Source organism: Geotrypetes seraphini, chromosome 13 (assembly GCF_902459505.1).
Source record: "Geotrypetes seraphini chromosome 13, aGeoSer1.1, whole genome shotgun sequence".
NCBI lineage: Eukaryota > Metazoa > Chordata > Amphibia > Gymnophiona > Dermophiidae > Geotrypetes > Geotrypetes seraphini.
The window spans coordinates 82,236,027-82,253,639 of NC_047096.1; the positions used below are offsets into that span (position 1 = coordinate 82,236,027).

General features: G+C 44.0%; 1 protein-coding gene across 4 annotated transcripts in view; it reads right to left on the reverse strand.

Annotated features, from left to right (window-relative positions):
• Positions 1-17,613, reverse strand: part of STRADA (STE20 related adaptor alpha) — a 59,123-nt gene that overhangs the window by 5,872 nt on the left and 35,638 nt on the right. For all 4 annotated transcript variants that reach the window (XM_033918617.1, XM_033918618.1, XM_033918619.1 and 1 more), the window contains 2 exons: positions 10,480-10,715; positions 9,653-9,695 (listed from right to left, as the gene is read on the reverse strand). In XM_033918617.1, coding sequence (XP_033774508.1) covers positions 9,653-9,695; positions 10,480-10,715 — 279 coding nt within the window. The remainder of the gene's footprint in view (positions 1-9,652; positions 9,696-10,479; positions 10,716-17,613) is intronic.

Genomic DNA, 17,613 nt, shown 5'->3' on the forward strand with positions numbered 1-17,613 from the left:
GATTGTCCTCAGTCCACCACGTTTCTGTGACTCCAATTATGTCTAGGTCCTTTTTGCTGGCAGTGATTTCTAGTTCTCCCATTTTGGCCCTCAAGCTCCTAGCATTTGTGTATAGGCAGTTTAAGACCCAGTTTTTTGCCCTATCTTTTTGTTTTCCTCTTGTTTTGGTACCCCTGCAGTCCTCCTCATGGTTTGCCAGCCCCCAAGCTTCATCCTCCTCCTGCTGCTGTGTGTCTGTGACGTCCTCAGCCTGTTTCCCCTGCACCTCTTGTTCTCGTAATTCCCACTCAGTCCTGGGCTCTTTTTCACAAAGTCTTTGCCCCTCTGGCTCCTGTTGTTCTGTGTTAGTGCCGCTTACCAGTTCCATTTGTGCCCTCAGTCCCTGCAATGCGTCCTTAGGTCCTTTTTCAAAAAATACACACTCAGTCCCGAGCCCTCCTTTACAATGTCCCAGATCAGTATCCTTGTCAGGTATTGATGTCCGATGTGTCGAGGTCAAATCGACTATCGGCTTTCCCCTTCTCCTCAGTTTAAAGCCAAGTCTATGACGTTCTGGACGTTGCATGCCAGCATCCTCGTCCCAGCTGTGCTAAGGTGCAGTCCATCTCTTCTGTAGAGCTTGTTCTTCCCCAAGAAAGTAGTCCAGTTCCTAACAAAGTGGAAACCCTCCTCATCGCACCATCTCCTCAGCCAAACGTTAATTGCTTGTAGTTCGCTCTGTCTCCTTGTGTCCGCTCTCGGTACTGGCAGGATCTCTGAGAAGGCTATCTTCCTTGCCCTCAGTCTCAGTTTCCTCCCCAGGATCCTGAACTGGTCAGTTAGTGTAGACCTGTTGAAGTTTCTCCTGCTGATGTCATTGGTTCCGATGTGGATCACTACTGCTGTCTCCTCCGTCTCAGCTCCCTCCAGAATCCTCTCGATATTGTTGATGATGTCTTTTGTTCTTGCCCCCGGGAGACATGTTACCAGTCGGTCCTCTCTCCCTCCGGCTATGTGACTGTCTACTCCTCTCAGGATTGAGTCTCCAACCACGATAGCCGATCTCCCCTTCTTCAACTGTCTCTCTGGTCTCAGATCTGTGTCATATGTGCAGTCCATTTGTCCGTCCTCTGGGTTCTGCTGTGTCTCCGCCCCTGGTCTCAGGTCTGTGTCATCTGTGCAGTCCGCTAGTCCTTTCTCCTGGCTCTGTTGGGTCTCCTCCTCCTCTGTCTGCCCAGGTCCTCCGCAAGGTCTCAGGTCTGTGTCATCTGCGCAGTCCGCTAGTCCTTTCTCCTGGCTCTGTTGGGTCTCCTCCTCCTCTGTCTGCCCAGGTCCTCCGCAAGGTCCTATTCCCATGGTGTCTGGTGGTTCCTGTCGTCCAACTGTCGGTTCTCTCCTGGTGTGTTGGTGTTCTTGTGCCTCCACCATCCTGCAGGCCTCCTCAATGAATTTCTTGAGCTCCCTAACTTGTTCCGCGATGTGGCTCTCTCTAGTGGTGTCTTTAGTTTCCCAGCATTGCTCCTCCATGGTGCAGAGTCCCTCCAGCTCCTGGACTCTAACCTGCAGTCTCCCGACCTCCTGTTTCAGGCTATCCAGTTCCTGGCATCGACCACATATGTATGCCTGCCTCCCGGAGGGTTGTTAATCAGTTTCTCTACCTCCGCCTGCTGGTAGATGTGTGCTATCCCATTGGTCTCTGGATTCATCTGCTGCTGTTGCTAAGGAAGTTGAAATAAGGGTCAACAAGTTATAGGCAGTATTTTATCAAACTAATGTGTTCCACTAGCTTTTCAGCTCTATGCTTCCTTTTGCAAGTACAATTCTGGAGGCCGCACCTTCAAAAAGATATAAAAAGGATGAAGTCGGTCCATAGGAAGGCTACTAAAATGATATATGGTCTTCATCATAAGACATATGGGGACAGACTTAAAGATCTCAATCTGTATACTTCGGAGGAAAAGCAAGAGAGGGGAGATAAACATAGAAACATAGAAACATAGAAATAGACGGCAGATAAGGGCCGATATGATAGAGACATAGATAGAGACATATGATAGAGACATATGATAGAGACATAGAAATATGATGGCAGATAAAGGCCAATGGCCCATCCATTCTGCCCATCCACAGTAACCATTATCTCTTCCTCTCACAGTCTCCACCATCTCTACCGGAAGACTGTTCCATGCACCTATCACCCTTTCTGTAAAAAAGCATTTCCTTAGATTACTCCTGAGCTTATCAGCTCTTAACTTCATCCTATGCTCTCTCATTCCAGAGCTTCTTTTCAAATGAAAGAGACTCGACTCATGTGCATTTACATCACGTACGTATTTAAACATCTCTATCATCTCCCTTCTCCTGCATTTACTTCAAAGTATACAGATCCAGTCTGTCCCCATATGCCTCATGATGAAGACCACGCACCATTTTAGTAGTCTTCTTTCTGGACCAACTCCATCCTTTTTATTCCTTTTTGAAGGTGCGGCCTCCAGAATTGTACACAATATTCTAAATGAGGTATCACCAGAGTCTTATACAGGGCATAGGATGAAGTTATGAGGTGATAGGCTCCAGAATAATATAAGAAAATACTTTTTTACAGAAAGGGTGGTAGATGTGTGGAAGTGTCTTCCGGAAGAGACTAATATCTCCTTCTTATCAAAAGTTACTGAAAAGATCGTATTCAATCAGATATCCGATTTCGTGGAAAGCACCAATGCTTTACATCCAAATCAGACTGGATTTAGAAAACATCATTCTACCAAACTCTCTTTAATTGTTCTTCTAAAATAACATAATTACCACCTAGACCACCATAACTCTATCTTACTAATTTCTCTTGACTTATATTCTGCTTTTGATACAATCAATCATCCTTTGCTAATTCATCGACTTAGGTGACCTGCCTCTCGGGAGCGAGAACAAAGGACATCGTAGACAAAATTGGGAAGATCCTGGAAGGAGCGGAGACAGAAGAGACCGCAGTAGTGATCCACATCAAGACGAATGATGTCAGTAGGAGAGACTACAGGAGAAGCACGCTGATAGAACAGTTCAAGATCCTGGGAACGAAGCTGAAGATGAGGACCAAGAAGATAGCGTTCTCAGAGATCCTACCGGTACCGAGGGCGGATGTCAAGAAGCAGGAGGAACTACAATCAATAAATGCGTGGATGAGGAAATGGTGTGAAGAAGAAGGTTTCTACTTCGTGAGAAACTGGACAATGTTCTGGGGCAAGAGCAAGCTCTACAGGAGAGATGGACTGCACCTGAGCGCGGCGGGAACTAGACTTCTAGCAAATAACGTCAGAAGAGGAATAGAACAGACTTTAAACTAAGAAGAAGGGGAAAGCCGACAGTTGACCAAGTGTCGATGATTCGGAAGAAAGTATCCCATGAAGATACTGAGGGGAAAAAAGACTGGGAAGAAACAAGGGACAAATTACAGGAGTCAACTAACCCAGAAGAGGAGGTTAGGAAGATTGTAACAAAAGAAAAGAAACCAAGGACCGAAGCACAAGGAAAGGAAATGAAGATAAAGAAATACCAGGATCTAAATTGCGTATATACTAATGCAAGGAGCCTAAGGAATAAAATGGGGGAATTAGAAGTCATGGCCAATGCAGAGGACATAGACATCATTGGAGTCGCTGAAACATGGTGGAATGAAGAAAACAAATGGGATACAGCACTGCCGGGGTACAAGCTCTATCGCAGGGACAGATCAGGCCAGAAGGGTGGTGGAATAGCCCTATACATAAAAGAAAGCATACAATCGACAAGAATGGACACAGCAGAGACGACCGACAAGCTGGAATCGCTATGGGTTAAAATACCGGGAAGGAAAGGGCCTGAAATAAAACTGGGCCTATTTTATCGTCCACCCGGGCAAACTGGAGATATAGATGAAGAAATGGAAGCCGAGATGAAGCGAGAATGTAAAAGCAGTAACACGGTTATTATGGGAGACTTCAACTACCCCGGGATAGACTGGAGTCTTGGAAGCTCAAGATGCACTAGGGAGACAGAATTTCTGGAGGCTACACAAGATTGCTTCATGGAGCAGCTTGTTAGAGAACCTACGAGAGGAAATGCCACTCTGGATTTAATCCTAAATGGGTTAAGAGGACCTGCAAAGGAAATAGAAGTAGTGGGACCGTTGGGAAACAGCGATCACAATATGATCAAGTTCAAGGTTGAGGTTGGAATACCGAAAGGAAAGAGAACCATAGCGACAACCTTTAACTTCAGAAAAGGAAACTACGAAGCAATGAGGGAAACGGTAAGGAAGAAACTTAGGAACACTTCCAGGAACTGGAAAACGGTAGAAAATGCCTGGTCTTTTTTCAGGGACATGGTGAGCGAGGCGCAAAATCTGTATATCCCCAGATTCAGAAAGGGGTGCAAAAAGAGTCGAACAAAAGACCCGGCGTGGATAACTAAAATAGTGAAGGAAGCAAGAAAAATTCATTCAAGAAATGGAAAAAGGACAAAACTGAGGAGAACTGGAAAGAGCACAGGAAGTATCAAAAGGAATGTCACCGTGTGGTTCGAAAAGCCAAAAGAGAGTATGAAGAGAGGCTAGCCAGGGAAGCACGGAATTTCAAATCGTTCTTTAGATATGTTAAAGGGAAGCAGCCGGCTAGGGAGGAGGTGGGGCCGCTGGACGACAGAGACAGGAAGGGTGTGGTGAAGGAGGAGAAAGAAGTAGCAGAAAGACTTAACGTGTTCTTTTCGTCCGTATTTACAAATGAAGACACATCCAACAAACTGGAACCCGATAAATTCTTCAATGGAGATCAAGCAGAAAAATTAACATCCATGGAAGTGAGCCTTGAAGATGTACGCAGGCAGATTGAAAAATTAAAAACTGACAAATCCCCGGGTCCAGATGGAATCCATCCAAGGGTTCTGAAGGAACTAAAGGAGGAAATAGTGGAACTACTGCAGCAAATTTATAATCTATCCCTGAAAACGGGCGTGATCCCGGAGGAGTGGAAGATAGCCAACGTTACACCTATCTTTAAAAAGGGATCAAGAGGAGACCCGGGAAACTACAGACCGGTGAGTCTGACCTCTGTTCCGGGGAAAATGGCGGAAGCACTGATAAAAGAAAACATCGATGAACATTTTGAAAGAAACGAACTTCTGATAACCAGCCAACATGGTTTCTGCAAGGGGAGATCGTGCCTAACGAACTTATTGCACTTCTTCGAAGGAATTAACAAACAGATGGACAAAGGAGACCCCATAGACATCATATATCTAGATTTCCAAAAAGCCTTTGACAAGGTGCCCCATGAACGCCTACTCCGGAAACTGAAGAACCATGGGGTGGAAGGAGACGTACATAGATGGATCAGAAATTGGTTGGCGGGTAGGACACAGAGGGTAGGAGTGAAGGGCCACTACTCGGACTGGAGGAGGGTAACGAGTGGGGTCCCGCAGGACTCGGTGCTCGAGCCGCTGCTATTTAATATATTCATAAATGATCTAGAATCAGGGACGAAGTGTGAGATAATAAAATTTGCAGACGACACCAAACTATTTAGTCGAGCTCGGACTAAAGAGGACTGCGAAGAATTGCAAAGAGATTTGAACAAACTAGGAGAATGGGCGACGAGATGGCAGATGAAGTTCAATGTTGAGAAATGTAAAGTATTACATGTGGGAACTAGAAATCCGAGGTACAACTATACGATGGGAGGGATGTTAGTGAAAGAGAGTACCCAAGAAAGGGACTTGGGGGTAATGGTAGACATGACAATGAAGCCAACGGCACAGTGCGCAGCGGCCGCTAAGAGAGCGAATAGAATGCTAGGTATAATCAAGAAGGGTATTACTACCAGAACGAAACAAGTTATTCTGCCGTTGTATCGGGCGATGGTGCGCCCACATCTGGAGTACTGCGTCCAATATTAGTCGCCGTACCTTAAGAAAGACATGGCATTATTAGAGAGGGTTCAGAGGAGGGCGACACGTCTGATAAAAGGGATGGAAAATCTTTCATACGCTGAAAGATTGGAGAAACTGGGACTCTTTTCCCTGGAGAAGAGAAGACTTAGAGGGGATATGATAGAGACTTACAAGATCTTGAAGGGCATAGAGAGAGTAGAGAGGGACAGATTCTTCAAACTTTCGAAAAATAAAAGAACAAGAGGGCATTCAGAGAAGTTGAAAGGGGACAGATTCAAAACAAATGCTAGAAAGTTCTTCTTTACTCAACATGTGGTAGACACCTGGAATGCGCTTCCAGAGGACGTAATAGGGCAGAGTACGGTATTGGGGTTTAAGAAAGGATTGGACAATTTCCTACTAGAAAAGGGGATAGAAGGGTATAGATAGAAGAGTATAGATAGAAGAGTACTATGCAGGTCCTGGACCTGTTGGGCCGCCGCGTGAGCGGACTGCTGGGCGCGATGGACCTCGGGTCTGACCCAGCGGAGGCAATGCTTATGTTCTTATGTTCTTATGACTAGCGGAAATAGGGATTACTGGCCAAATCCTTAATTGGTTTATTTCAGATTTCAAGGAATGCACCTCAAAAGTATCATTCAACGGCTTCAAATCTTACACATTCACAAACAACTTCAGTATACCACAAGGATCCATACTCTCCCCACTTCTTTTTAATATTTTCCTGGCTCCATTAATCACGCTAGGACAATCAATTGGTTTTACCGTCTTCGCACATGCAGATGATATCCAATTAATACATCCCCTCAACTTAGATGATCCAAACGATATTCTTTCCATCAACAAAAAGCTCGATAAGATTCATGACTGGTTAAACTCGAACAAATTATCATTTAATGTCACAAAAACCAAAACAATGGTCTTTCCTTTCAAGAAAGATAATTCTCCTCTCTCTTAAAATCAAATCTATTCCAATACACACAGTACGTAGTATCAAGCTTCTGGGTATCACTTTGGATGAATCTCTCACTTTCCATGATAATATAAGTACAGCTATAAGAAAATGTTTTTATCGTTTACAAATGATACGCTCTCTAACTAAATTTCTTGATATATCGGTTTTAAATTCTTTAATCCATTCATTAGTTATTTCTTGTCTGGATTATGGCAATGCCTTATACCATGGTATTACAAAAAAATAGTTAAAATGTCTACAAATAATCCAGAACACAGCAGTAAAAGTCATCTATAAGGCCAAAAAATTTGACCATGTAACTCCTCTGATAAAAGCCCATTGGCTTCCCATCCATCACCGTATCATCTATAAAACTCTATTACTGACTTTTAAAACAATTAACACTGGACAGCCAGAATTCATTAATAAATTTTTGATACTGTATGCTACATCACGTTTTCTTCATTCCTTGGAGCAAAATTTATTAGCAATCCCAACCTTGAACCATATTAACACTAGAAGAACACTATCTTTTCAGTAGTTCCCCAACCCTCTGGAATTCGGCACCAAATGTTCTAAGAGAGATAATCAATCTTGAGAAATTTAAATCTTTTCTTAAGACATTCCTTTTCAAAGATGCCTTTCAAGTGTAAATGTCTTTTTAAGGATTTTTAAATTTTTTATCTTTTATAAGTCCGCTTGTATTTGAGGAGAGCCTGGAAGCCCTAAATATGTATACCCTAGAGGAAAGGAAGGACAGGGGAGATATGATTCAGACGTTCAAATACTTGAAAGGTATTAACTTAGAACAAAATCTTTTCTCGGCCTATTAGCCTAGACCTATAACCCACAGAATAACATACAAAACCTTACGCCTTATGTTCAAAACTCGTTACACTAATCTCCCAGAATTCCTGAACAGTATTCTCGTCCCTTATATTCTGTCGAGAACTGTCAGACCACACTCTCAACACCTTTTAACTGTTCCTTCAATTTGACTACATAGCTTAACAAGAACAGCAATTTTTTTCTGTTACAGCTCCTACACTTTGGAATGCAATGGCTCTGGAACTATGGGAAAAATCAGTCTTAGAACGTTTCAAAGGCAAATTAAAAACATTTCTTTTTAAAGATGCTTACAACCTATAATCCTCTGCTTCAATCTTTGCTCACTGACAGGACTCACCCCCTATTGTACAATTCTTAAGTGGCTTCCTTTACTATATGACTTGTATATCTTTCCCATTACCCTTCGTTTATGTGCGTTGATTTGGTTTTTTTGTTTGTCACCCAAACTCACAATTTTTTATAGTACACTGCTCAGAAATTTTATGGGCGGTTTATCAAACTTTAATAAAACTTGAAAATGGTAAAACCAGAGGGCATAATTTGAGGTTGAGGGGTGGTAGATTCAAGAGTAATGCTAGGAAATTCTTCTTTATGGAGAGGATAGTGGATGTATGGAATGCGCTCCCGAGGGAAGTGGTGGAGAGGAAAACGGTAACAGAGTTCAAACAAGCATGGGATGAACACAAAGGATCTCTAATCAGAAAATAATGGGTATATATTGAAGGAAATAAGGCCAATACTGGGCAGATTTGCACGGTCTGTGTCCCATATATGGCCATTCAATTGAGGACGGGCTGGGGAGGGTTTCGATGGCTGGGATGGTTAAGATGGGCTGGAGTGAGCTTTGATGGAGACTCCAGTAGATAGAACCTAAGCATACTACCAGGCAGGGCTCTGGGATTCTGGCCCAGAAATATCTAAGAAAAAGGACCATTTAAATTAATGGAGCACGTATGGTTGGACAGACTGGATAGACCATTCAGGTCTTTTATCTGTCGTCATTGACCTGCCAGTTACAGACCAAAGTCTGTGTGATTTCAATGCAGACAGAGCTGAAGAATCACTCGAAGCACAAGAAAACCCCCAAAAGGGATGAAAAAACACTGAAAAAAATAATAAAATGGAGAGAGCAGAACACACCCCTGCAAAAGGAAAAACTGTAGGTGGAGCTAAAGAGCACAGTGAAGTATAGCAGAGGCACAGAGAAAAAAAATCCAGAATGGATTCCTTCTGCATCTGTCTAGAATCTCTCACCTATTGCACTGGAATTCTGATTTTCCAAATGAATTTCCTAAGAAAAACAAGACAAGTCTCTGCATGCAACAAGGAAAGGATTCTGACGAATCTGATAGTAGCTGACAATCCTACCCACTTGAGACCTGCAAGGTAGTTCTTGAATTGTTCTGCTTGGAGTCAGATTGCAGGAGCTCAATTCCTCTAACCCTGGAAAGTTTCATGTATCTAACATTAAGGGCTCCTTTTATCAAGCTGCGTTAGTGGTTTAGCGTGCGCTAAACAGCCGGCCGCGCTAGCCGCTACCGCCTCCTCTTGAGCAGGTGGTAGTTTTTGGCCAGCGCAGGGGTTAACATGTGATGAAAAGGGCTTGATAAAAGGAGACCTAAATCTGAAGTAAATTTTTAATGCCAATTGTCTACCCTCAAGAACCAGATTGTGATAGGGCAGGGCAGGGCACGCTATGGGGGTTCAAGGAAGGTTTAGATAAATTCCTGAAGGATAAGGGGATTGAGGGGTACAGATAGATTTAGAGATAGGTTATAGGAAAAGGCAGGGACCACTTAACAGGTCGTGGACCTGATAGGCCGCCGCGGGTGTGGACTGCTGGGCACGATGGACCTCTGCTCTGACCCAGCAGAGGCAGCTCTTATGTTCTTATCACTCATGAGCCGAGACATGCCCTTTATTGGAAAAACAGTAACTGAATTCTTTTACCTGTTTGAAAAAGGAATGACTGAGTAAGGCAGCAGCACTTGGCCTGTAAAGAAAAATTGAAAGAACATCAGTCATGACCTGCAGCTGAAGCCTGAAACAGGATACCTCTGCTGCCACTAATGCAGGTGTATTCTGTGTATGCATGTCCTGTATCTTATTTGCATTTTATTCATTCATTCATTTTTCTATACTGTTCTCCCAGGAGAACTCAGAACAGTTTACAAGAGTTATTCAGGTACTCAAGCAAGTTTCCCTTTCTGTCCCTGTGGGCTCACAATCTATCTAATGTACCTGGGGCAATGGGGGGATTAAGTGGTTGGCCAGGGTCACAAGGAGCAGCGTGCTGAGGTTGCAGCTTTAACCATTGTGCCACACTATTCCCCTCTATATTCTCAGTGCAAAGTGCGATTAAAAAACAGCCCTACAATCAAATTCAGCTTTTTCCCTTTGGCAAATGGAAGACACTAATGGTCAATGAGGTACTCTTGGATCAAAAACAAGGAGACTAGTAACCCACTCAGCAAGTAAAGTCACTGAAAGACTCCACCTCAGCCATAATAAAAGGAGAAAGACAAAGCACTTCTCCATTCTTATATTTACCGGGCAGAAAGCTTACACCAGCCCAAGTGTCAGTTGCATCTGTCTGAAGTTTAAAGGGTTTCCACCTATCTGTGTTACTATCATAACTGAAAGACAATTTATGGAAGGACAAACCCTTGGAATGTCATCAAGAGACAATGTAACTCAGGTGCCCTTATCTCCCAGTCTCCATCGCTGGTACATCAAAAGTGTGATTTAATATCTATCCCTGTCCAGTATTGTGATACCTCAGGGCTGGGTTCTTTTGTAGACACTGCTCTGTGAAACTATGGAAATGGGGTGAGAAGGTGCGGTTGTAGGGGTGCTGTTCTCCGTTGGCTGTCCGTACATTGCTGGCAATGGAACTCTCGACTATTCCAGAATCGGGGACAGAACAAGAAGTTTTCATGGTCAGCTCCTCTGCAGGGATGGTGGTGGTGTCTAGCAGGCAGGGAACAGTTCCATTCAGCTTCTCCAACAACATCTAAAGTACAGGTGGAACAAAAAATTTAAAAAGTAGTCGTCAAGTTGGAATTAAGAATAATTTCAAAGAGGTTGTCTGTCACCATTCAAAAAAGAAGAAAATTTTATTAGTACCAAAGATACCTGCCAGAGAGAAGCCACAGTCAGCACTAGCCTGGTCTTCAGGTTCTCTCTCTTTCTTTTCTCTGATGTGTTCAGGCTCTACCTTCCTTCCTCTGAGCAGCAACATGTAGTCAGCAACTAGAGAAAATGTATGGTGGCCAGCACAAGGCCATGAGCATCTGAACATGCTGAAGGCCTCATGCTGGTCACAAAGCACAGTTACTTACCGTAATAGGTTTTATCAGGGGAGAGCAGGCAGATATTCTCACAGGTGGATGACGTCATCCATGGAGCCCAGAACAGACAGTGTCAAAAGTGCATTGCCACTTTAAGTTTTTAGAAACTTTGTGACTGTCTGTACCACGCATGCGCAAGTGCCATCCCACCCGTCGGCTCGCAGTACCTCAGTTCTGTAAGGAAGCTAAGAAGCCAACCAGGGGAGGTGGGTGGATTGTGAGAATAGCTGCCTGCTGTCTCCGGATAACACCTATTACAGTAAGTAACTGTGCTTTATCCTAGGACAAGCAGGCAGTTTATTCTCACATGTGGGACTCCCTAGCTTACTGTAATGGGATGCAGGGAGAGTTGACCATTAAGAAGAAAATAAGTTCTATAATACTGTTTGGCTGAAACGACCATCTTGTCTGGAATAGGATTCTAGACAGTAGCGAGATGTAAATGTGTGAATTAAGGACCAAATAAGCTGCTTTGCAAATATCTCCAATAGGAGTGGAACGCAAAAAGGCCACTGATGCTGCCATATCTCAGATCTTGTGTGCTTTAAAACATCCCTCGAGCGGCCTGCATTTCCTTCTGAGCATAGCAGAAGGAAATACAGGTCACTAACCATGTGGAAATAGTTTGTTTGGTGACAGGGAGGCCCAATCTATTAAGATCAAATGAGATGAACAGTTGAAGCTTAGACCTGTGTGGCTTAGTCCTTTGTATATAGTAAATCAAGGCATGCTTACAGTCCAAAGTGTGTAGAGCTATTTCTCCAGGATGAGAATGAGACTTTGGGAAAACCTAGAAGCACAATGGATTGATTCAGGTGAAATTCCATGACTACATTTGAAAAGAATTTAGGATGGGTCCAGAGAACCACCTTGTCATCATAAAATACTATGAAAGATGCTTCGCAAACCAGTGCCTGAAGTTCATTTACTTGACAAACGGAAGTGATAGAGATCAAGAAGACCACTTTCCAAGTGAGAAACTTAAGATGAGTAGTTGCCTGTGGTTCAAATGGCAGCTTCATCAGACTGGCTAAGACTACATTAAGATCCCAGACAACTGGAGGCGGCTTGAGTGAAGGTTTGGAGTTGAAAACTCCTTTCATAAACCGGGAAACAAGTGGATGAGTGGCCAGAGGTTTATTGTTGACAGGAGAAATCCAACACATTAACCAAGGTCCTCAGCTTCAAGGACACCAACTTCGAGAACATGGGGGAATTCATCCATCAGTTGCTGCAAAACCAAGCAGAGACTGATAATGTAGAGGAATTGTGGTCAACACTGAAAGCTACCATACACGAAGCAACAAACCGATTTATTAAATCTGTAAGTAAACGGCAAAGAAAAAACAAGCCGCAGTGGTTCTCTACGGAGGTCTCCAATCTCATAAAAGAGAAGAAAAGAGCATTCATCTCCTTCAAACATTCAGGGAAGCAGGGCTCCAGGGAAGACTATCTGGCCAAGTCAAGAGCCGTCAAAACGGCAGTCAGAGAGGCCAAATTGCAGATGGAGGAGAATCTAGCAAAGAACATCAAAAAGGGCGATAAAGCATTCTTTAGGTATATTAGTGATAGAAACAGGAACACAGGAGGGATAGTAACGCCTTAGGAAACCGGACGGGAACTATGTAGAATCAGACTCCGAGAAGGCTAAATTGTTAAATGAATACTTTTGCTCAGTCTTCACCCATGAGGCGCAGGAATCCGGCCCTCAGCTACCAACAGGGGATAGCTCGATAGACCCATTTTGCAGCTTCGAGTTTACGCCCAGTAGTGTCTACAGTGAACTATCCAAACTCAAGGTTCACAAAGCTATGGGGCCAGACAACATACACCCCAGAGTACTCAGGGAGTTAAGAGACACCTTGGCAAAACCACTATCAACACTCTTCAATCTCTCCCTTAGCAAAGGAAAAGTCCCGCTAGACTGGAAAACGGCTAATGTCATTCCACTTCACAAAAAAGGAAGCAGGACGGAAGCTACAAACTATAGACCAGTGAGTCTCACATCAATAGTGAGCAAACTAATGGAAACTCTAATCAAACACCAATTGGATACGGTCCTGAACGAGGGGAATCTGCGAGATCCCCGTCAACATGGGTTCACAAAGGGGAGGTCTTGTCAATCCAACCTAATCAGCTTCTTTGACTGGGTGACAAGGAAGCTGGATATTGGGGAGTCCCTGGATGTCGTGTACTTAGATTTCAGCAAAGCATTCGATAGCGTACCACACTGCAGGTTGTTGAGCAAGATGAGTTCTATAGGTTTGGGTGATACCTTGACTACATGGGTGGGGGACTGGCTAGGAGGTAGACTTCAGAGGGTGGTGGTGAATGGCTCCCCCTCCGAAACGACAGAGGTGATAAGTGGAGTACCGCAGGGCTCGGTCTTGGGCCCAATCTTATTCAACATCTTCATAAGGGACTTGGCTGAGGGGCTTCAGGGTAAATTAACGTTATTCGCTGATGACGCCAAATTATGCAATATAGTGGACAAGAACATAACAGGACCTGACAACAAATCCAAGACCGATAGTATGGCACACGACCTCCTCCTACTGGAGAATTGGTCCAGGACCTGGCAACTAAACTTCAATGCCAAAAAATGCAAGGTCATGCACCTTGGCAACAAAAATCCATGTAAGACTTACACTCTTAATGGTGAGATCCTAGAGAGAATTGTAGCAGAACGAGACTTAGGGGTAATCATCAGTGAGGACATGAAGACTGCTACTCAGGTGGAGAAAGCTTCATCTAAAGCCAGACAAATCATAGGTTGCATAAGCAGGAGTTTCGTTAGCCGTAAGCCCGAAGTCATAATGCCATTGTATAGGTCCATGGTGAGACCCCACCTGGAATACTGTGTACAATTCTGGAGACCACATTACCGCAAAGATGTGCTGAGACTTGAATCGGTCCAGCGAATGGCCACACGGATGGTCACAGGGCTCAGGGATCTCCCGTATGAGGAACGGCTGAATAAATTGCAGCTCTACTCCCTGGAGGAACGCAGGGAGAGGTGGGACATGATCGAAGCATTCAAATACCTCACGCGCCATATCGAGGTGGGGGAGGATATCTTCTTCTTCAAGGAACCCACGTCAACACGAGGGCATCCATGGAAAATCAGGGGAGGGACATTGCATGGCGACACTAGGAAATACTTCTTCACCGAGAGGGTGGTGGATCGATGGAATGGTCTTCCGATACAGGTGATTGAGGACAGCAGTGTGCCTGATTTTAAAGCTAAATGGGATCGAATGGTGGGTTCTCTTCGCAAAGGGAGGTAGGGGAGGGTCATTGGTGTGGGCAGACTTGATGGGCCTTGGCCCTTATCTGCCGTCACTTTCTATGTTTCTATGTTTTTATGAGAATGGAAAGCACTAATAGCAATGAGGTGAATTCTGACCGAAGTAGTCTTAAGTTCACAATTGGATAAATGGAGAAGACAGTTCAACACTGAAGGAAGAAAAAAGGAGAAAGCATCCAGGTAATGGAGATTACACCAGGAATTGAAGCATGTACACTTATGTTGATAGCATCGCTGAGTAGAATACTTTCTGGAAACAGCTATAATGGACTTGACTGAGTCAGAAAGATTAGAATCTGCTGAAGTCAGACTAAGAGGTACCAAACTGTCAGGTGCAGAGACTGCAGATTGGAATGTAAAAGAGATCCTTGACTCTGAGTGAGCAGAGAAGGAAATATCTGTAAAGGAACTGGATCCTTGGCACTCAGCTGAAGTAGAAGGGAGAACTAAGGTTGTCTGGGCCACCAAGGAGCTATCAGGATCATGAAAGCTGACTTGTCCTTGACTAAGGTCTTTAGAATGAGAGGGATTGGTGGAAATGCATAGAGGAACTTGTTTGATCAATCCAGAAGAAATGCATCTGCTTCAAGACGATGAGCTGGAGGAATGGTGATAAAATGGAGAGAGTAACCTTCCTTGATGACCTTGAGGACCCAGGTGTCCGTGATGGTGAGAGTCCAGCACCAATGATACAACAGAAGTTGACCTCCAATGGGTTGGGGAAGAGGCTGAAAAAGAGGAATTTTGGCTATGTTCTCTAAAATCAAATCAAAAAGACTGGGATGGCTTCTGACTGGAGCTTCTATGGCTTCTGTTGTTTCTGCCTCTTCTGTGGCAGAGGCTTAGAAGAGAATGTTGTTGGAAAACGCCTCTTACAGGAAAAAGAAGTAGATCTTTGAGAAGGCTTAGATGGTTGAGCCTTAGTCTTAGATCCTGTTAAAGTATTCTAACTGTTCATGCCGAGTAAGTCTTTAAGTAGCATCTTCCACATTGTCGCTCTTCAAGGAGGCAAGGAACATTGACTAACCTGTCTTGAAGATTAATATCCTTGCCTGAGAGTTGCAGCCATGCAAAACATCTCATAGCAATAGACATTGCTGATACTTTGGATGTTATCTCAAATGTGTTGAGTGTTGTTCTTGCCATAAATTTTTGCATTTGAAGTAGACTGTGGAATATACTGCTCAAAATTAACCAACTTCTTTATGAGCTGTTTAAAGTAAAAAGACATGTAGAAGTTGTAATTGAGAACTCGGTTAGCAAACATAGAGTTCTGGTAAAGACAACGACCCCTCATATCCTGGTGGTGCAGTAGCACAGAACCTGAAGCTGAAGGATTTTTAACATTTGATTCAAGGAGCAACGATTGATGTGATAATTGCGGTTTATCAAATTCAGGACAAGATTGTATTTGAGAAAGAGAGTCAATCTTTCTAAGAGCTATAGTTACAGAGAGAGGGATCTCTCGGTTCTTAAAGAGTACATCCTTGAGAAGATTGTACAGAGGCAACTTAAGAAGCTCTTTAGGTGGCTCATCATAATCTAAGGCAGGGGTGTCCAACCTTTTGTCCGAAAAAAAAATTTTCTGGGACCGCACAAATGTGCAAACGCTGCAGCAAAACAGAGGAGGGAGCTGCAAGACGGTAAACACCCAGGGGCAGCAGAGAAAAACACTGCATCACCCTCGACCGGGGCTGCACAAAATACTTCACAGGGCCGCATGCGGCCCTTGGGACACAGGTTGGACACCCCTGATCTAAGACATCAAGGAGCTCTGCTCTGGGCTCAGTATCTGACTCCAGTTTGATAGGCAGAGCTTTCCCCATCTGCCTGATATACTTGGTAAATGAAAGTTCCTCTGGAGGAGATCTTTGTCTGGGAGGAGGAAGAGATGGATCTGAAGGGATGCCATAGGATTCTGGAGCAGATAATGCAGGCTCATACTCGGTATCAGTATTGTGTTGAGACAGATTAGAATCATCATCTTGTACCAGATATTCTCTGTAGGACGAAGATTTTCTAGGTTGAGGAGTCCAATGAGTGTGAGAGCATCAAGAAGAGCTTCTTCGACATCGGTACCAATCCGAGGACATTGACGAGCGATGTTGATACAATGTGGAGAGTCAGTACAGTGCGATGATCTCGTGGATCAAGAAGAATGGGAAGTGGTACTATATGATGTTGATATAGAATGGTACCATATGCTGCGATGTAGAATGTTGATGCTTTGATGCAGACCTCGTACCGGTACCATGTGGCCTCAATGTGCTAAGCTCAGGCTAGGTCAATACCGAGGGAGTCTATGTAAGCACTTGTGCCAAATGCAACTTAAATAGGTCACCGAGCTCCCTCTGAAAGAACTCCTTCAGTTGTTCTCTGAAGACTTGCACCGGTACCCTTGACTCAACAGCCGATACCATTGGTGCTGCAGGGTGGGAGACTTAGACAAAGATGCACGCCCCATAGGAGACAGTGCCTGCACTAAAGGAGATTGATGGTATCGACTCTTGGCCTGCATCGAGGGACTCAATGCTGTAGAGGCCTGCGCCACATGTTGGGAAGAGGATGGCTTCTTAGCAAGCTTGCCCAATGGAGGAACAGCATCCAATGTCGATGGCTCAGATTTATCACTGGAGTTCATGGCCGAGCCGAACAGCTTTTCCATCTGGATAAGTCAAGTCTTTAACAAGCGTTTCTGTAGTGTAGAACGAGTACAAGTGGCTACTCGATGCTCAGGCCCCAAACACTGTAAACACCAACTGTGTGGGTCAGTGATGGAAATAGGGCACAGGCACTGACATCACTTTTTGAAACTGCTCGAAGGTTTAGACATGGACAAAAAAATCTCGGCAGCGAAGTCAAAAGACTCAATAGTGATACCAAGGACAAAAAAATGGTGAGGTGGAAAAAAGAGGGCTGAAAGGCCCAACAGAGGTACAAAAAAGAAAAAAACAAACCGAAGAACACTGTAACAAAGAAAGAAACATTGACGGGAAGGCAACGTGATTTTGGATGGAGTCCAAAAACACAGCACTTCTTTGCTCCGTAAAAAATGAAAAACTGAGCCAATGTTGGGTGAGAAGGCATTTGCGCATGTGCGGTGCGGGCAATTGTGAAGTTTTTAAAAATTTAAAGTGGCAAAGCACTTCTGACATTGTCTGTACTGGGCTTCATGGATGACGTCACTCACATGTGAAAATATGCTGCCTGCTTGTCCTAGCATTTTCTATAGCTGCTACTGCAGTCCTAGAGGA